This window comes from Phymastichus coffea, unplaced genomic scaffold, assembly GCF_024137745.1.
Source record: "Phymastichus coffea isolate CEN01 unplaced genomic scaffold, Cenicafe_Pcof_1.1 PCOF00084, whole genome shotgun sequence".
Taxonomy (NCBI): domain Eukaryota; kingdom Metazoa; phylum Arthropoda; class Insecta; order Hymenoptera; family Eulophidae; genus Phymastichus; species Phymastichus coffea.
Genome location: NW_026706895.1, coordinates 825559 through 845905, shown reverse-complemented (window position 1 = coordinate 845905; position 20347 = coordinate 825559). Strand labels below are relative to the sequence as shown.

Sequence of the window (20347 nt, the reverse complement as noted above, 5' to 3'; positions counted from 1 at the left end):
TGCTGGCGCATCTGTCAAAACATATCTTCTCGGAAATAATGTGTATCTTTAGACGCGAGCACGCGCGTCGCGGGGGACGTGAGATTGAGTGAGAGAAAGATTAGGGTCGCGTTGTGATCCGCCGTGCGAGATTGTGGCTCTGAAGGGGGACGACCGTGGCTATCTTCGCCGTCTCTGATTTTTCCGCGAGTTTCGAGCGCGAGAGAAACGGAGATCGCATACTTTTCCGATACGACTGTGCCGTTCGGCCTGGCTTTTGCTGTGCTTCGTCAGCAGTGAAACGAGATGGGTTGGGTTAACCGAAAGAGACCAAACGACACGGCTTTATTATCGTTTCTCAGTTTGCGTCGACGTTTATTGCTGCGTTGAATTAGCACTAACGATGTTACTATGCATTGTACACTTGAAATACAAATAAAACCTAGTCTAATACTATTTCAAACACAGCGTCTTTCTTTTTCATTTCGAAAAATAACATTGTTGCAAAATAAAATGCTATGTACAAACATAGCAAACTATTCGGATTGATTATTGATTATCAACACTTTTTAAATACATTACAGTCTTTCGTTAAATAGATGTGTCATTTGCGTCGGTAAGTATTTCAAAAACGTATATTGTTATTGAAGCTCAATGAAGCTCGCAAGCTAAGGTACAGTTTTCGCGTGAACATCGACAATTAAGTATATCATGAGAAAATGTGAAATCGCAGTAAAAAATCAAGATACTCAAACGCTCCTGCAGGAGACGCAACATCGCCGTCTAAACGCCGCGTTTCTGCAGTAGCTAATTAAATCCTTCTCAACGCAAAATTGGCTTTTATCCTTGCGACATCTGGATCCACCGCACTCGGGACTATGTCTGGCAAACCCCTTGCAAACTCGAGTCTCGTCCGGCGCGTAAGTCGCGTTGCACGAATCCAACAGCAGGTGCTGGTATTGGATCCGAGATCGGCCGATCGAGCCTCGCACGCAACGAGCTTTACGCACTTGGACACCTCGGCCGCAGCTCTGCGAGCACTGCGAAATCAACAAATTTTCGTGACCATTGGAAGCCTGGATGCCCTCTGCTTTTGAAAACCAGTTTCCGCCACATGCAGTCTCTCACCGGTGACCAGTCGGCGTAGATCCAGTGGCCGGCGCACTGTGCGCTCCTGGTGCACTCGCGCCGAGTGGGCGGTTGACTTTGACCGCGACATCTGGCCGGCAGCACGGTGTTCCTGTAGACTCGGAGCTCATTTTCACGCGTCACCTGGTGCTCGCCCAGCACCGATCTCACGCAGTAGATCCGCCTCTGCTGCTTGCCAACGCAACTCGACGCCGACGCGAGATTGCATCGCTCCCACATGCCGGGAATCCACGTGTATTCCAAGTCGCAGCTGCAACCAGATTGCGAAAAAATTGCGCGAAGCGATTTGACCCCTGGCCGTTCCTTTACCGGCAGCAGCTTTGTAGGCTGCATATTATCTTCCAACGAGTTGCCGAGGAACAGGCGAAAAATTTACGGTCGAGAACGAGGCTCGCAAGTACTTTCCTCAAAGTCCCGACGGACGTCGACTCGGGTAAAAAATATTAGATCGTCGCAATTCGGAGGCGTTCGGCTTGTTGACGTTACCCTTGATAGCAAATCCGACGCGACATTGCACCAACTCACCTGTGAGTGTTGCACCTTTCAACGTCGGGTCGTCCAGGCGGTTTGAGGACAAGGAGGCATTTCCTGCGAGACACCAGCTCCCCGGTCAGCTCGTCCTGACACAGCAATTGCTTGCGCCTTATACCTCCGCCGCAGCTCACCGAACACGGACCCCAGGGCCCATCGCTGTACCACGCAAATCTGCCGCCTTCGACGTTCGATTCCGAGCGGGATAGCGTGTACTGCCATGATGCGGCTACCGAAGCTCCGGTTCTTACGATTACACGGCTGGCTATGAACTGTGAACAATTCCGAAAGTGATGGCTTCTGGTGGGTACGGCCGTCAATGCAACGAGTACTCACTTGCCGAATCGATAACGAGTCCTCGGTAGGCGTTACAGTTAATTTAATATCTTTAATAGGAATTTTGCATATCCGAAGATAACGCGAAACCATTCTCACCGAAACCACAATGCTCGACGCGACGGGTCCTCTGCTCCACAGTACGTATTTTTCTGCAAGGCGCTCGAGGCGAAAGGCGGCCCCTCCGACGACGGTGACTGCAGCTCGACCATCGGCATCAAACTCGCCCATCTCGTGTCGCCTCCTTTCCGCGTCGCGCATGACGATTTTCACATTTCCCTCGTGCGGCACGGCATCCATCAGCAGAATCGTCACGACGACTTTCACGTTGTAAGCGGCCCTCGGCACCACCGTCAAACGCGTCGTTTCTGCGACAAACCAACATTGATTCGCATCCACGAGGCGCGAGCTCGCAGTTCTAAGCTTTGTGCGCGGCTACTCGCAGCTGGCCGACAAGCTTTCGCAGACTTTGGCCCGAAACTAGTCGATTTGTCGAGCGCCTCGTCGACGTTTACGTACCTCGACGCAGCTTCCGCTGGAACTTGTCGCTGAAATTCTCGCAGGTTGAGTTGTCACCGGAGCACACGCCGCACACGTCTCTCGCGCGACCCGAGTCCAGCACACCGTCGCATCCCATTGGTCGGCACGTGCCCTGCAATCGACGAAAGGCCCAAGCTACGTGCAAATCTCGCACAACGTCCAGCGGCAAAAATGTTCCGAGAGCGAACTCACGCCAAGGCAAATGTCCGTGGTCTCGTACGAGCACGGAGCGGCATCTTCCACGTCCAGTCCAGTGTGAAAGATCTCGCCTGTCTCTTTGCGGTAGCAGACCAGCTGGCAATCGGGGCTGCCGTCGAAGTCCTCGTAGGGCAGCCACGTGCCGTTGTTGTCGAAGAGGTCCGCCGTCGAGTCCGCGCGAAGCTCGAAAAAGCGCGAGCACTGGCGCGCTCGCGGATCCACGGGCTCCGGGCACGCGGGCTGCTCGCAGACTCGATACTCTTTCGAGTCACCCTCGCACCTGTCGACGGACAGTCGGACAGTCGATGCCGCTCGCGAGCGGAAGAAGGAGCTCTCGACGCGGTACCCATCGCGGAAGACCGGCGACTCGCGGGACAGCGCGCGGTCGAGCGCGCGGCGAGCCGAGTTAAGATAACCGCGCTTAACTTGCCAGCAAATTCACTTACGAGCCACTGCAGTGCCGAGTTCTGTGCTGCACGGCGAGACCGCAAGTCCTCGAGCACTCGCCCCACGGGTCCCAAGCAGCCCAAGTATGCTCGGCGGCCCTGCCGCGCACTGCCAGAGGCGTCGGCTCGTGGCGCTGCTGCTGATCGATCGCCTCGCATACGCCGTCTATGCACCACTGTTCAATCGCGCAATCAACTTTACGTGGGTCCACTCGAGATCACCCGCGCGAGGCGCGACGGCCAACGGCCTTGCTTTGATATTCCATCGATCAACGTTGCATGCGCGCGGCAGTGCAGCTGAACGTGGAAATTCGGAAATTCGGCCGAGCACGGGTCTGCGCGTTAAAGAGTAACTACCCGCGCGCTCGCCGTAAGCGCGTAAGCTCACCTTGTTTTCGGCGCAGAGGGTGCCCTCGATCGGAGGTCCCTTCTTGGTCTTGCATCTCGGCTGCAGCGAGTCGTTCGCCCGGCCGCACCACAGATGCGCGCACAGCTCCGCAGGCTCCGTGCTCCTGCAGCGTCCGTATCTACACGCGTCAACGCGAGCGTTATTTGCACGTTGTTTGGACGTTGTTTGGCCGCGCTGTCGCACGTCCGCTCGCGGGCTATCTTAATAATAGAACAGCGCGAGCGACGATTATTTCCATCGCCGTGCATTAAATTGTCGTGTCGACGGAGCGAAACGCGTTATTTCACTCGGAGCGCATCGGCTCCCTCGCGAGAGCGAGTCCAAAGTTACGATGCGCGCGCGCGCCTAACTCCCGCCGTAATCGCAGTCTCGATGGCGTCTAGCGCGCTAATTGCAGCGAACGCGTCGATAGCTTGCTTTGACGTCCAAGTAGGCCAGGTTCTCGAAGGGGACAAAAAAAAAATAACGAGAGAGGATGCTCGTAGCACGCGGCTGTTTTTGGACGGAGAGACCGCCGAGTCTGCCCGTCGGACGAGACCGAGGTACGAGCGGTTATATTACGGGCGCGGCGACGAAGGGCGCGAGCTTTATAAGTTGCTAATAGAGGACGTTAGGACGGGAAAATCGAAAGCAGATGAAACATTCACGTGGATTCACGGATAAACGACCAGCCAAAGCTCCAGACGCGCGTTGCAGCGTAATTTTATTCGAAATCGCTCGAGAAACAATGTCCGCTCTCAGGTTTCATTTAACTTTCATGTGTGTCGAACGCGGTACGTGGCTTGTAAATAAAACAGTTGTCGACCCACCCTTCGCCAAACTCCATTCTACATTGATCGTCCATGCTGAACATTTGCATGTGCGGGCTGTTCCTTGCATTTTCCGCGCTGCTTGCCCTAGGCTCGTTGCCCAGACACGACCAGTGCCTAAAAGGAAACACAGCGTTTTCGTCAATATCGCATTTATATTCGCGAAAACCTATGACTGCAGCTCGTACTTGGCTCTTCCGTGAAACTCTTTTCGGGAACACGTCGACCAGTGAAAATTATGAAAGGTCGCGGCGACCATTGGAGCCATAATACTGCCTCTGGCCGCTTCTTTTGCACACGAGTTTCCAGCATTTTTGTCGCCATCGTGCGACAGACCCAGTCTATCAAATCACAATAACAACTAGTCAAGCATCATAATATACAAAATCAATGATCAATTTTAGCTCCAATGATGTAGCCCTCTAACAATACTACCGTGTTATATTACTTACAAGCCGTTTCCATTATTCTCGTTCATTAGAGTATAATAATAATACAGTACAATAACAAACATAATGCTACGTCAATAAATTATTCTCGAGCGCTGTAAGCTCGTCATGCAGATACAATGAAAATGAAAACTAAACCAACATATGAGCGACTTCGTGAGCAATGATGAATGCACTAGTGAGGCCTTCGTCGCGATTGAGAGCGCAGGATCTGGCAGGATCGCAAGCACCGGACACAGGCGCATAGCCCGAGGGCCCACCAATGTCGAGTCGCGTAAGCCACACGGCCACGTCGTGGCGTGTACTCCCGTTCACCTGCTGCTGCTGCTCCTGCTGCTGCTGTTGCTGCTGCTCTGTATCCAACAGCTTGCGGTTCCACTTGTTCACGTTCTCGAGGGATCTCCTTGCGTTACCGTGCTGCACCTGCCCACCGCACACGAGAGAGACGGCACTTTAGACGAGTAATGAGATTGTCTCGCCTAGGGAATATTGGGCGTTTGAATGTTTCTGCGCGACAGACCATTGTAACCGATCATTATTCTTTCAATTAACGAAGTCGAACTTTACGCTTGGAAAATTTTCTCCGTTCCTTTTTCGCCGTCTCTTTATCAATTTTTCATATCCAACGCGATATCCGATAGTCTATTTTTTTTTACTTTTTTATATCCATTTATTTTGCCGCGGCGATGAACGATATTGCGTTCTATTGCAACCGAAAGTTTTCCGCCAACGTGAACGCTTTTTTTCAGTACAAAAAAAAAATAACAAATAAATTCAGACATTTCAAAATTAAACTCACCATCCCGTCCTTTTTATCCGTGTAAAATATCATTCGAACGACCACTAGCTGCATATTTGAGTCGAGAGTCGGATCTTTGTAAATTGAACTGACCTGCAAGATAAAGAAAAGCCGTCGTAAACTAAAGTGGATATCAATGAAAGAATTTACAAATAACCGCGCTTGAGAATAGAAACGAAATTCGCGAAGCAAAGTTGATTGACAATCAGTATCAATCTCAGCAATTTGAGCGACTTCCGAAAATGGCGCTTGACAGACTCTAACGCGTTTGTCGGCTTATCCTTCGACTCCAGTGCTTATCAGGACGGTGCTACCGGCGATTTCACTTTAGGAGCACTCTTAAAACTCGCGGGCGCCTATAGTAGTAACTTGAAACTTGGCTAATGATGTTGATCCGTGCGAGCCCGATTTCTTGATCCCCTTAGCTTTCATTCGTCGGCAATGAAGTAGCAATCGAATCGGAATCCCGTTCTTAGATCGAACGACGCAAAAATAATGGCTCCGCGACAGCGAGGACAGGCAAACTTACGATATTGAGCAGCGCTAAGATGTATTGCTGGACTCGAACCCCGTGGAAGTCGATCACCGAGTAGTCGGCCGCTATCGCCAGCTCCAGCCACTTTGGAGTCGAGTACTCGTTGGCTGCGTTCCGAGCTAGCGGATCGATTGAATATTTAATCCAATAATTTACGCGGTATTCATCGTTCGATCGAGCTTACTTGGAAGCTTTTCCTTTGGCCAGCTCTTGCCGTAGAAGTATTCTACCCCGTCGTCATCTTCGGCTCCGGGTACGTTCTCCTGGAGTTGGTTGTTCCTGCCAAGATCGCTGTGCTCGAGCAGCAGTTCGGGGCTGTCTTCGTAATTTTCCGCGTGGAAGGTGTCGCCGGATAAATTGTAAAAGCGCCTGTTCGCCTCGTAAATCAAGGGGGTCGCCGACGAAGAGGTCGATTCGCGGCGCGTGCGCGAGAACTCGGCCTCGTACAGCAAATGTTCGCTGCCGTTGGCCATCAGCGGCTCGACGAAGTAAGTCCTGTTGTCCAAATTGACCATGCCAAAGAACTGGTCGTTGCAGGAGGTCAAGATCACTCGCGAGGTGGCCTCCAGGCCGTGAATGGAGCCCTCCCTTATATCGCAGGAGTCGAGGGCGTGCGAGTGCCCGGCCGACGAGGCTCGAGTGCCTCGCCACTCGACGCCGAACCGGGGCGAGAACGTCAGCTGACGATTGGGCTCGGTCCTGAGTATCCACTCGCTCAGAGAAACAAACTGCACGTCACGCGGTAGGGTGGTTGGCGCCGGTGCGTCGGCGGCGGAGCGCCGATCGCGAGACAGCTCGGCGCGCGGTATGACGCGCGGATGCACGATCCGCGGGTAGCGGCGCACCTGGTGGCCGTGGGCATCCGCGTCGGCGAGAACGATCGCGTGCAGCAGTACGATCGAGACGCGAGCGAGCGAGCTCGTCAGCCAGCTAGTCATCGTGCTTGGCACCCACGCCGAGGCTGCGCGACGTCTATCACATGGCTTTTCACCGGGAATAACACGTCACTCGGCCACGCCGTCTGCTTATTGTAGAGCGTCAGTTGATGCTTATAATAACAACGCTCTGTTTTCCTAACTCTTTGCCTGCGTTCTACACCCGCTTTCAATTAAGTACACACGTCCCTAAGTATCTTCATCTCGCCTTTCCTCGCGTTTCCGACGGCAGCCACGGAAAAATCATCTTTATAAATACATCCTCGGGAGCGAGCGTCTCGCTCGTGCTCGAAAGACTCACGCCGGTTGACAAGCCGCTAACTTTTCACAGCGACCAAGGCCCCGTGACGAGGACCGTCGCATCTCCCGCCTGGCGCACTCGCGACGGCAGAACGGACACTGCTCGCGAATCCGTGAAGAATTGAACGATTGACACCGAGTCGGGCCCGTCGCTCGGTCTCGCTTGGCGTTCCGGCTCGAGGTGGTGTGCACGCGTGAGCGCGAGCAGCCGAGAGGCGACTGGCCGCCACATGGCATCTGCTCAGCGAGGAAGCTCGCGTCATGGGGGCAGATCGTCGACTGAGGGAGAGAGAAGAGAGAGAGAGAGAGGGACAAGACGACTCGACGCTTCGCGGCATTCTAATAATGGCAGCTTTATGTGTCGAGTAAGCGCGACTGCGGGAGGCAGCCCGACGATCTCGACATGCTGCGGTCAGTGTTCGGGTGCTCGCTCGGTTCAGTTTGGCTTGGAGGACCCGTCTGCCGATGTTCTCTTGTTCGCGCCGCTTTCGGAGCGCGCAGGCGAGACGATCTGGTACCACTGACCACTGCGACTTTCGACTTCCTCGAGAGACACGCGCGCACGCTCTCAACGGCAACCGGCTGCCCCATTCTATTTTCCACGCGCTCGCTTGCTCTCTCCCTGTCCTCTGCTGCCGCTTGCGAAGCTCCGCTACTGTCGCTTCGTCGCGTTCGTCGCCACGGAAGTGCAGCGACATGATTTTCACTGTTTCGCGGGTATTTTTGAGGTTTCTAGCAACGAAGTAAATAACGCGCCAGACGTTCACCGAAACCATCTGGAGGAGTCTCATTGATTTTACATCTGTCAACGGAGGCTACTTGGCAGCAAACAAACCGATAAATCCAAGCCATCGTGGCGTCGTTAGTTGCTTCGAAATTTCTCAAGATTTGTTTTGTTAAACTGCGCGTTAAACAATGTCGCGCTCGGATAAATTTTCACGGCGATGCCGCGACCCTAGCTGCAACTCCAATTTTTCGCCTAAGAACCTCAAATTATTTGATGCCCAAGAGCGTTTAAATATAGTTCACGCGATAATTTTACTCCACGAAGAACATCCAGTAATCAAATACTCAGCTGCCTCTCGAAACATGGAACTTGTGCATTGTCAGTTCGCGCAAGCATTTCACGGAACGTGCATAAATTTCATCCTGCCTGCCAGTTTCGCAATTCGCGCGAATTTGTTAATATAGTTGCTGGATGCTTAATAGCATTTTGAAAAAAGAAAAATTCACGAAGCAATCATCGCTGTCGAACATTTCAAAGATGCAAATGACAATTTCTATCGCGCTGACGAATTCAGAGGATTCGCGAGTAAAATTTCAAGAAACAACGACTAAGCTCGTACAAGCCAAGAACGTAAGCAGCGATGTCTGGATAAGTTCGAATTTTGGAAAACGTCGCTTGCAGCTTACCAAGAAACATCGTAGCGCCGGGAATTTCATTGACTTGGACTTTATATTCGCAGCATTCACACAAACGCCCCAGGCTTAATTGCATTTAATAAGCAGGTTCTAAAACACGTCATGCACGGAGAGCGGCGACAAAGGCAATTGTCAATCTCCCGGGGAGCGTGTTTGCGCGTTCATGCTCTGCTCGGCTAACGAGAGAGAGATAGCACTCTGGAAATAGGCAATGTTTAACCTCGTCTACCGAAACCCAGCTCGATGAGGCGAATTTCCTCTGCGATGGACTTTTCTGCCGTAGGTTTATTATATGTCAACGTAATAATTTCCAGGCTTACGTACTACCCCGATGCATATAAATTTCACGTATCTCGTAAGAATCCAATAAAATAGGGTGGAAAGTTTGACGATTAAGAGAGAAATTTATTCGTAATCAAATAAATGATTCTATCAAAACGAGAATTGCGCAGATTAAAAGTATTTAACGACTTTGATAGTTGTTGCCTCATTAGGCACGTATACTCCAAGTTAATGATGAATATTATCTTGAAAACCTGAGCGCCGAGTATTAATTGTATTGATACAGAATATTATTCAGATATTATTTAATTTTTCAATTTTTTAATTTTTCTCTTTTGCTCATTAGTAGTGTACGGAGTATTATCATATAAATGATTGCTTTCAAGTCAGCTTGTCTCACCACCCATTAAAGCAAACACTCAATAAGCGCAGAACTGGGTAATCAAACTGTCTTGTCCATTCTCATTAAAGGCGTAATGCGCGTCCGACGGGTATCGAAGACAGATGAAAACATTAAAATCTGTTGAGTATTCTTATGCTTTCTGTAAAAAAAGAGAGCACTACCTTTAAAAACAATCGAATATGTTGAAAACGTTGGAACAATTTGCTCCAAGACATTGTTCGACCACTCTTAAAGGCACATCAAGCTGTGATAGCTAGGTCTGAGTGACGTCAAGAACAGCAGTAATCGTGGACATTAAGCTCTTTTTATTTCGATTTAACAGCATTTCGAGTTCTAACCTTCAGCCAAGAAATTATAAAGAATAAGAGACTTTTTTTTTCAAGTTTACTTTCTTTCTTTTTCTGTATGCAATAAAAAGCAATTGTCGAAAAAAATAAATAAATAAAATGGCGATTTAATTTTCGAATGTGAGCAATTTTCAACGGTATTTTCAAACATCAACGAGTATATAAAAAATTAGACAGCATTAATAAGTAAGAAAAACTGAGTCAACATATTTATTATATTATTCACAGCGAATGTCACGAAGGATAAAGAGTGAATGTAAGAACAATTTGTAATATGAGAGCTAAAATGAATTCAAGCTCTTTGAGGATGAATTCATTGGAGGTACCGTTGCCGGTATTACATAAAGATTTGTCACAACAGCTGGTGCAGGCGTAAAGTTTCGTACGCTCGCCGATGACGATGCAGCCAGGCTCACATTTATTTGTGCAATTACGTTCATATCCCCAAACCATTGGCTGGGACGTCATATTTTCCGTACTTGTCGTGTACGAGAAGCGTTTCACCTGTGAATAATCAACAAATATATAAGAAAAGTAGTTTCAACAATTCACAAATATTTATTTCTTAAATACTACTGATTTCAATTTGATAATGTTTCAATATAAGCTTATTTTTATGTAATTTATATTATTTTTTCCAAAATTATTGTTTTATAAACGCTTGAAAAAATGAAACATTACATCACATGTCTGTACTTATGAATGATTTCGGTTAATTGACGGATTTTATAAAAAAGTTATATGAATCTTACAGCTTTGATAAAATATACTTGTTCGTTTGCACATAGCAACATTACGATAGCGCTTTTTTTATTGATAACGACGGTGTTTTTTTAAGCAATTAAAAAATTGATCAAATGTATTACGATGATCCTTCTTATCTCATATTTAATCTTTCAAGATGAAAACATTGGCATATTTGAAAACAATTAAATATGTTTTCGATAGCAGAGAGATAAAATAAAGTTTTTTATTATTTAAAATCACATTATCAAAACAAACATCGTAAGAGATAGTTTTTAATGTATCGTCATAACAACGTACCATGCAGGTGCGCTTGTCATTTTTGCATTTTTGTATAACAGACGTGTGATTATGAGTGACGTCCACGCACATTTCTCCATGGTCAATAGTGTCGCATTGGTAGCACCATAAATCATCTTTTCTCTCAGACGCCGCATGTGTTCTGTGTTCCTTTCCCATCAGTTGACCTGCAGACATACAAGAAAGGTTTCAGATAATTGATTTGAATCGAGCAGTGAAAAAAGTCTTTCAACGTTGACAAAAACAAACTTATTTTTTATTGTTCAGAACGATTACTTGTACGTTGTTCTACAACAGCAAAGACACATTGCAATCTCGCGAATAAAGAAAGCCAATTCAATTCATTGTCCTACTTTTCACGCAGCTCACATTTAAAAATTTAAAAACTTGAGTTAAAAGTTTCATTGTTGTCATGAACTCGTGACGTCACGTCGACTGGATTCAAATAATGCAGACATCACAGCATCACTAGCAACTTGTTCATCATTGTTGTACGATCGCAACAAAAACCTTTGATATTTACTCGACTGTTAAATACTTCACGAAATTAAAAACGCGTTGACAACAATTAGATAATAATTTGAAGATCTGCTTACCATCAATATTAGTAGCGAGGAAGACCGCAGCAAGGAAGAAGTATACCAACAAAGCTTGCCATCCATGTGTCATGATCCTTGGTAAACAAGCGAGTGGTCGTTCTATTAACGCAAAATCATCTCGATGATGAAAGTGAAATGTTTGAAAACAAAAGGCTGGTGCACGCTCGTGGCTACAGCCTATTAGTAGCCACAGCAGCCTGGGCTCGCTGCTGCACGTCGCCATCTTCGGAGAGACTTCGCTGTCTCTCTCTCTGTCTCTCGTCTGCGTCGGCGCACGCGCGCAGCAAGCTTGCAGCTGGAAGCTTGACGCGGTGCACTTACGTTTGCACGCGCTGACTTTCGGCGTTCAATCGAAATTCGTCGGTCGACGAATAAATTCGGCGCTTCGAACCGAGCGCACACCGTGGCGAGCTGGAAAACGAGTTTTTCCGTAGCTCGTCGCGAAGGCGAAAGCGCGGAAGACGGGAAATCTGGGACATTGATTGAACAACCAGCGTAAGAGGGGCGTCTGCTCCAGAAATCCGGAAATCGATTCTCTCGTTACTCGGTTACGGGCCACTTCGTTCGGCCAGAATCCGGACACGCGTCTCTCGCTCTCGCAGCGCGCACCTTTCTCGATTTCCGCGAGCACGCACGTACGTTGCAGCGAGGACAAACTCTGCTATATACTCGACTCGGCTCTGGAGCCGCCTGCACTAACGTTCCGTTATACTTCGCGCTTTATTGATTCAATCGACAACTTTGATTCTGCTCTCGAGCTTAAAATTGGATGTGCGCTTGCGACGTCCAATTCGCCGAGGATTCGGTATCTTTTAGGAGAGTCGTTCAAATCGATGCGCATGACTCTTCTCAAAATGGATAAATATCAATGGGTAGTGGCAAATAAAATGCTAAGGCAGTTTACGTCTCGTTCTCACGCTGATCACTTAATTCATTATCCGAGGGATATGCCAACGTGCCTAACACACTCCTTAACTGACGCACCAATTAGCGTGGATCCTCGCGCGTGACCTCTTGGTGCTTGTTGCCTCATACTCGTACCGCTGACGTATATGCGAGGTACCTGTTGAAAACCGACGCCACGTGCTAGCTTGACGTATGTATTCGTCTACCGAGCGTTTGGAAAGCTTACGAAGCCCAGATTGCCATCTCCGTTATACTTTGATGTGCGCCTATCATTAGAACGGAAAATATTCTTTATATTCGTTTGCGAATCGCCAATAATGCGTGATGTTGTGACACTGGGATGATAACGTAATGTCCCAAAAGAAACGGTACTAAAAGATGCTCAGCTCGTTGAGTGTCCGCCTGTCTGTCCATCGGAGTAAAACAATCAAGCTCCCTTGAAAAAATTTCATACCGTAACGATATTTCTTTTTTTTTTTTAATTTCGCAAAGCATAATGCTATCTTCGCTTATGCACGACGAGATACGTATAATAAAGCCGCGGATTACGCTGAATGGAGGCATTACGTTGAGCAAGGAGTTCCTTTCAGCCTGGGGTTTCTACAGATCTTGCTTTTAGCCGGCACTCCCATGTGTACAGGGTCCAGAGCTCAGCCACGCTTGATTATAAGTTCGGCTAGCGTGTGGCTTGTACCATCGAGCTGCGTGGTTTTCACGCTCACGGTCAACGAAACGAAGGTCTCCTGTGTATCATTTAGCGTCATCTATCGATTGCTCTTTCATATGAACATTTTAAACTATGTGTTATGACTTTATTTTTGACGAAATCTTTCTCTCTCTCTCTCTCTCTCTCTCTCTCTCTCTCTCTCTCTCTGGATTAACTTCACTCGGACGTGCGCAGGGATTATTTTACGTCCCTGTTCATATACAAGTGCTTGCGAATGCACGAGCCTAGCTACGTAGCTGTTCTTTAATTAACATAAACCAAGGTATTCGGGTAGGGTAGGACAGGCGGAGCTGAGGATTGCCGAGACGAGGACTGAGATGGCCGGCAGGTCTTTCCAAATAATGGATGCTCGTCTCTAGAACTCTCTTTCTCCGGGCCTCAGGCATGTGCCACCGCTGGATTGCTTTAAGAGAGGGGCGCGGGCGCACTTTTATGCGCTGGATGCGTAAGCCAATGGAGAGTGCTGTTGGAGCTATTTATTTATTTATTTATTTATTTGGACGCTGACATAAGTGTCTTTTCATGTATTTCTGACTGCATTACTAGCTGTAAGTAAATCCTTCTCTAGTCGTGCGATTTTAACGCAAATAATTTCCGGTTCAATTTCAAAATTCTAGTCCAATATTTAGTCTAATTAATTACAAGTTTTTTTGCATTATACATTTTTTATGACTTTAGACTTTGACTGAGGAAATTTACATATTTATATATATATTTATATTTCCACTACATTGTAATAATATACTGTGATTACTTTAACCAAATAATTAAGAAGAAAATGTATTGTTACTATGGTAATTTTACTATTGTATTGCTAATACTGGAAATTATATAAATTGTTTTGTTTTGCTAAAAGTAAATAAAAAAAGAATTATCAATCTCTCTCTTTCGGCATTTAACGAAGAAAATCGGACATGAAATTTGCTTAGTCATGCTTATAGCAAAAATGGGTCTATCGTTTTAAAAATAACCTCGACAAAGAGATAAATTAAATCACATTTTTTTTATGTTCGTGGTACGTAGTAAAATAAGCGGTAGCAAAGAATAGCTTCATACCATATAATAGAAAAATGTGAAAATTGTTACTTCGTGCTCGAAATAGATATAATCAATACTTGCTTTATTTCTTTGAGACCTTTTGGCGGTATAGAATTTTACTTTGAACTGTGGATAGATATGAAAAAGAGGATTATTTGATTTAACGAGCTTGCTTTACTAAAGAATCTATTGAATGTTCATTTGACTTTGTTTGATCCATCTGTAGTTAATTAAGGAGTGCATTAGTAATCCGACAAAATTTTAAAACGTGAATAGATTTCTCATTCATTCAATTATTACTTGACATTATTAGCCAAAAATGGAACTTTTACGATCAAACTTACTATGGTCAATGTTAATGAAATCGAAAAATAAAAATTAGCTCATAACCTATGACAGGCGATGTAGTTGCGCTGGACTTTCCATGGGGTCCAGTATCCGGAATCCAGATCACGTTCGACCGCCCAAGTATGTGTAGATGTGCGTGCGCGTAAACTCCGGCGTAGAATAGTGACTTTATCTTTTTTTTTTGCTGCGTCAAAGCGCAAACTCGAGGATAACTCACAAGCGAAAGAGCCACTGCTGAGTCACTTTGAGACGCCGCGAATGAACTACGTCTGTGGCTTCATGGCGATCGAGCACTTTGTTGGCTCGCCAAAAGACCTTACAGCTGTATACTTGCATTTCTTGTTTATTCGCTGTGAGATAAAAAAAGTGGTTCGTTGAACGGCAAGACGCGGCGACGTGTGTACGTGGACGAGTATGTGACTCGTTGAACTGAACCTCCCTTTTGTATTAGTGGCATGCGCTCTGAGTGAGCTCTTAGACAGGCGTGCTAAAACATGAGGTACGAGGATCAGGGAGATTCGTTAGTGGAATGACTGCGAAAGCACCTACCTAGCCAGAATTAGAAGTTAGATCGGGCCTCACAACTGCCTCGCTGATTCGCCGCGTTTTCACTCAGCCAGCTAAATACACATTGTTAAATTTAAATGCGGATCTTGGCTTTCCGTCAAAATTAATTGAATTATTCTTATAAAACCTCTGATTGCTCTGGCAGTGGAAAAAAGTCCATCTAATACATGGACAGAGAAACTACGTCATTTCCGGGGAATTTCCGGAGCCGATCGATGCTATAGCAGCTAGTTTAGTTGATTAAATTTCAACAGCCAGTACTCTCTGAACTCTCTGGGTGTGGTGCGCCTCTGGGCGAGTACCTACGGCTCAGTAGCGAGGTCGATGAGCGTATAGAACTCGAGTATCACGGTTTACATAAGGTTTCACGTTATAAACATCTGACAGATGCTCTTGATCACGAGAAAAATATATAGAAAGAAATAAGATGCCGAGGCCTCCTACCTAGAGGCAATAAGACAGAACTTCACAGCTTCTTGTCGGTGTTTGTCTCTCCATCCCAAAACATAGAAGACGTAATGGACACAATAAAAACTGCAAGCGAGAAAGATTTTGCTTTCAAATCTGTAAATTATAATAACGTTGTACATGCGGAAACCTATTTTTTTTTGTCGTGATAGATACCTACTTTTTGACCGTATTTAGCTCCTCCTTTGCCCTGGGTATCCTGGAAACTAGTGCAGCTAAATTCTCTTAAAAAGAGCAGCATACCATCCTCTGAATTGGACTTTCGTCTGATTGCACTGTTATGCTTCCTATTTAAAACGCTCCAGAAGCTTACCCATACCAAATTACAGAGTATCTCAACAAAAATAATTTACGTGATTCCTTCTAGTCTGTTTCCAGGAAACACCACAAGACAACCCAGATAACACGTGCACGGCCATTGGCACAAAGAAGGTGACATTATTATTACTTGTTTCTTATTGAGCCGTCGACTTTGGACTGCACCTCAGTGCGGAGAAACGAAGATATTCTCGTGGACTCCAGCAAGAACGGTAATACCATTCAAGCTAGGGAGCCACTGGATGTTGAGGTGCGAGAAGAAGTGTTCGTTTTTTTCAACGACAAGGTAATTAGTTTAGGTGATACTTTAGATTCCAAACGTAAGAGAATATCATACGCTGACCAAGACACGAAAAATGTCAGCGGAGTGCTTTGCAGACTGTCCTTCATCAGATCTTGCATCACATAGGCACTTCGCCGAAGGTTGTTTGTATCCATGATTCAGCCACATATGGACTAAAGCGCTATTGTATCCTGAACGCCTTCCAGAAGCAACGCGTGTGACTACAAAGACTAAGTAATTTGTGTGTGAGGTACATATTTCTCCTACAGAAGACCTCTGACTGGCTACTCTCCTACTTGCACAAAAATGATTTTACTGCTAATGTAAAAAATTATAAAACTGCACTAACGCTCTTTCATAGCAGATTTTTTTTACTCTGTACATGCCCAGGACCACTAGCAGGGGAGAAAGGCCTGAGCTTAGCGTTCCCAGGGCGAGTACGGTGATTGGATCCTACTCTTGTCGGGTTGCGGGAGCTCACCTCTGGAAATCTATGCCATCAGCTATTCGCTGTTATCGGACGTTAGAAGGTTTCAAGGGGCGGGAGGCGGCAGTACGCTCTCACAACCTGGAACCTGATCTGTATACACTGTATATCTGTATATCTGATGGTTGGAAAGTGACCAAGATGAGTGCTTCTCCTGTCGACTCAACCGTGGTGTTATCTGTTAGGAATTCGTGTTCTGAATATGAGAAGATTCCTTTTAGCTAGACTATCTGTGATAGATTTTGACCGTTATAACAAATCTATTACCTTGACTAAAATATTTGTTCATTTGTTGCTTGACAATATGCACATAGCTTATACTTGAGTAGGTTATACTTTTGTTATCCTGAATGTTACGTAGTAAGTATAATTGGTTAGGTATTGTTACTTTTATTTATGGTAAATAAAAGTTATCACTGATTCATTGAAGGTTATCATTCTGTGTACACGAAAATCAGCTAAAGTCCGCATGCGAGCGAACCACAAGGATCCAAGCTTAATCAATGGATTCTCTTGCCGGAGATCCGATAAGATAATTGGTTGATAATGAGACCGAAAACGACGTAATTCCATCACTCCAGCAATTTCGCTAGAGAGGGCAGGTAAGCAAGCTCGAGTATAAAAGGGATCCCGGTCAGGCGTATAATGAGTCGAACGCCGAAATAGCGCCGCCGGCAGCGTCGGGCGCGGCGCTCGCTGCCGGGCCGAGATTGATTTGATAGGATGTGGCGCGCCGCGCGACCTCGCCCGACGCCGCGTAAGACGATCAGGGCTTTTGGCGCAACGCTCGCTATTTATCGCAAGACCGCTTGGCCGATAACGCGTACTAGCTCCGATCAGCTACTAGGCATGCCCCATTTGCCGTGGGAGTACGCCTCTTGGCAGCGCAATTTCGCCGATGCGTATGCTAGGCATTCAAGGAGCTTTCAATGACGCGCACCAATGCCGCAAGCCTCACGATAACAGTAAGCTAGTAGCGGCTGCGTCGCGTCAATGCGAGATACTCCATTGCGCGCAACTCGTTTTCATCTTACAGGCTTTTCATCTCTCTTCCAAGTTGAATGACCTTTCGAGGTTTATAAGCTGTAACAAAAGCCTGTAATTTTATTACGAAAAGTTATTTTCTCACTCCCTATAAAATCTTATTAATTCAGTTTACTCAGAGTTTCCCCTATTAACTGAATTTCAAGACCGCATAAATCACTTCGCCAACTTTGGCGTGAAAAAACAACGGAAACTCGTCGTCCACTGTCGCACGCTATTAAATTATTAATTAACAAGCACGCAGTTGGAGCAACGCAGCTTGACGTCGCTTCGGGGCCGGGGTGAACAGCCGACAGACAAACAAGCCCATGTAGTCGTGCGAAATCGATACGCGAGAAGAATGGAAGAACAACATCGGGTGTCCGATGTTCAAACTGATAGTTTTTAAATATCTTTTAAAGCGTAGCAAAAAAAAGAGCTCACAGGCTTACAGTTGAGAGTTCAACTATATTGGAAAAGTGCTATTTACGTTGCAGCGATCGCCTCTTTTTTTCTTTATCGTGCAACTTTACGGGTTTGTGATTTTTGCGGTCGTTGGCGCGAAATCGTCAAGTACTCGTATCCGAGTGCTTATCTTGCTCAAATTTACGTAAAGATACACCGTCTGCGATTGCCAGTTAGTTAACTGTATAATTTGCTATTCAGCCAACCCGAAAGTAAAATTGACAAGGAATCGTAAAATTATAGAAACGTCTATTGACTTATCGAGAATACTTAAATTATATTTGCGTTTACGGAAAGAAAGCTGTGTACTATATCTCAGTCGTCGATCTCGGAATGTCTATTTTCAAAGTAGTATATAGTAGTGATTTAGGTCAAATACGGGTAATCGAACGATTTGAGGATGTTTCTGTCGGTTGTCGGCAAGCCAGCTTAAATCCACTTGAACAAGATAGATTTGTACGGACTTGCATATTTTACAGTAGCTGCTCTACCTTCAAAACAGATTTATGCCAAAGAATTCATTTCCAAACAAAGATGTTTGTGGAAAACCGCTAAAGTTGCACGCGAAAGATTTCACACTGCGAACCAGGCATACTTCCAGATCTCCAAATTCAAAGATTCATTTATCGAATAATTTTGAAGTACGTTTCGATCAATCTTATCAGTCCGATAGATCATTTCCTGCGATGAATGAAAGAAATAAGTTTTGTAAATACTTTGTTGCGAGCGGAGACAACGATTAGTTTTTCATTAAAGTGGTTGCCATTTTGCATGTAGCTCAACCTATAATGCAAATAACAAAGCCAATAAATCATAATGATGTTGCCCATTCCAGGTTAGAAAATCTGCAAATATATATTCTATAAATAAATATGTATTTTATCCTAATTGCAGTTAGTCGTGTTCGAAGCAATCGCGATTGACGCCCGGATGTAATGCTAAATTCAGACAGATTGGCAAATCAAACAGAGCGAATATTTGACTGAATTCAATTGAAGGCTTGAATTTAACTGAAACGCGTAGAGACCTGGTATTCTTATTCAATATTTTAAAAGCCCAACCGGGAGCGAGCTTGAGAGTCTTAAAAAATTAATTTTGCTGCATTTAGCTCTCGACGTATTTTCCTCCCGGCGGCAAGAGCGCGTACCTCCTCTTTAAGATGAGGTTAAGCCCTTCAATGCACTTTTCCGTCGACTGCGGGACACAAAGCAAAGTTCATTTTATCTGACGAAATTAACAAGTTTACGTCGAGAGAACCGTTGAAAACGCGAATGCGTACCGCTTATTGCATTTTGTCAGGCGACTTGAGAGAGAGAGAGAGAGAGAGAAAGTAGACGTCTGTTCGACACGTGTGCACGACAAACGACCTACCGATAAGCAGCGCTGGTGCCGAGAAGGTCTACGCCATAAAATTTCCGAACCTCTCATTCAGGGAAAGCCACAACGATGGTGCCGCCCTGTCGCCGTTTTTGTCTTCGATGTTCCGGCTGTTGAGTTTCGATTGATGACCTTAATTAACAGATGTACAAAGAAATGTGCAGCTGCTCTCGAAAAATCCTACTTCGCGACAACTTAGCTTAGAAGACTAGCAAATAAGGTGTGAGGGTAAGCGCGAGGCAATCTCATGAGAGTGAATATGAGAATGTAAAACGATATCTGTGATTAATGTGTTAACGGTAAATTCTACGCTCGTATTCTCGTCGCCGTCATAAGGCCAAAACATCGGCTTTAAAAATTAATTTTTGAAGCTGCCTGACCTCTGGGAAAGTTGGTTTCCATGAATTATGTGCTCCTATTGCGGACGGGGGAGGCTACAAGGCCAATCCTCATTGTCCAGCAAGTTAGGGAGCTGCGGAGAGTGGAAGAGAGACGAGTTAAAAGCGAGGCCCAACGAGGTTAGCCCCTCTTGAGAGTGTTTCCGGCGTCGCGGAAAACCAGAAGAGAAGAAAATTCGCTGGCGCTGTGAGAGTCGTTGATTGGTGCTCCCGCCAGATTTTGTTCTTGATCCGAAACGGCAAGTCGCTCCTTCATATTCGTATTCGCGTAGCTTACTCTGTTTACCGAGCGTCACTTTCAAGTAGTTTTGTCGACCGCGCCTCAGATTATTGCATCGAAGCTTAATTTCGATTTTATTCCTTGGTAAATTTAAAATTTATTCCAACTCATACCTATATATCACAAGCTAAGCTAAAGTATGAATAATGA

At 45.9% G+C, this 20347-nt stretch overlaps 2 protein-coding genes and 1 long non-coding RNA gene across 3 annotated transcripts; all 3 read right to left on the bottom strand.

Moving 5' to 3' along the window:
• Positions 1–716: 716 nt before the first annotated feature.
• LOC131668814 (A disintegrin and metalloproteinase with thrombospondin motifs 1-like) lies at positions 717–7604 on the bottom strand. The gene is made up of 14 exons (XM_058943258.1): positions 6365–7604; positions 6175–6299; positions 5646–5738; positions 4989–5269; positions 4586–4738; positions 4398–4514; positions 3568–3706; positions 3180–3355; positions 2728–3013; positions 2515–2647; positions 2095–2363; positions 1654–1931; positions 1098–1378; positions 717–1036 (listed from the first exon to the last, which is right to left on the bottom strand). Exons 1-14 carry the CDS (start codon positions 7116–7118, stop codon positions 729–731), a joined length of 3393 nt encoding a protein of 1130 aa, XP_058799241.1. The 5' UTR covers positions 7119–7604; the 3' UTR covers positions 717–728.
• A 2312-nt stretch (positions 7605–9916) lies between these two features.
• LOC131668848 (uncharacterized) lies at positions 9917–11948 on the bottom strand. The gene is made up of 3 exons (XM_058943310.1): positions 11510–11948; positions 10914–11080; positions 9917–10373 (listed from the first exon to the last, which is right to left on the bottom strand). Exons 1-3 carry the CDS (start codon positions 11733–11735, stop codon positions 10104–10106), a joined length of 663 nt encoding a protein of 220 aa, XP_058799293.1. The 5' UTR covers positions 11736–11948; the 3' UTR covers positions 9917–10103.
• A 3022-nt stretch (positions 11949–14970) lies between these two features.
• On the bottom strand, positions 14971–15282 carry LOC131668875 (uncharacterized). The gene is made up of 3 exons (XR_009302321.1): positions 15226–15282; positions 15081–15151; positions 14971–15018 (listed from the first exon to the last, which is right to left on the bottom strand). It is a non-coding gene; the product is annotated as an uncharacterized LOC131668875 (long non-coding RNA).
• Positions 15283–20347: the final 5065 nt, after the last annotated feature.

Coding starts and splice junctions, on each gene's coding strand:
- LOC131668848 (XM_058943310.1), bottom strand. CDS start 11,735: ATGGCGACGTGCAGCAGCGAGCCCAGGCTGCTGTGGCTACTAATAGGC. Junction 11,081..11,509: donor CCTCGCTACTAATATTGATG/GTAAGCAGATCT, acceptor GTATGTCTGCAG/GTCAACTGATGGGAAAGGAA. Junction 10,374..10,913: donor ATGACAAGCGCACCTGCATG/GTACGTTGTTAT, acceptor GATTATTCACAG/GTGAAACGCTTCTCGTACAC.
- LOC131668814 (XM_058943258.1), bottom strand. CDS start 7,118: ATGACTAGCTGGCTGACGAGCTCGCTCGCTCGCGTCTCGATCGTACTG. Junction 1,379..1,653: donor GAAAGGTGCAACACTCACAG/GTGAGTTGGTGC, acceptor ATCTGGTTGCAG/CTGCGACTTGGAATACACGT. Junction 1,037..1,097: donor CTGGTCACCGGTGAGAGACT/GCATGTGGCGGA, acceptor ATGGTCACGAAA/ATTTGTTGATTTCGCAGTGC.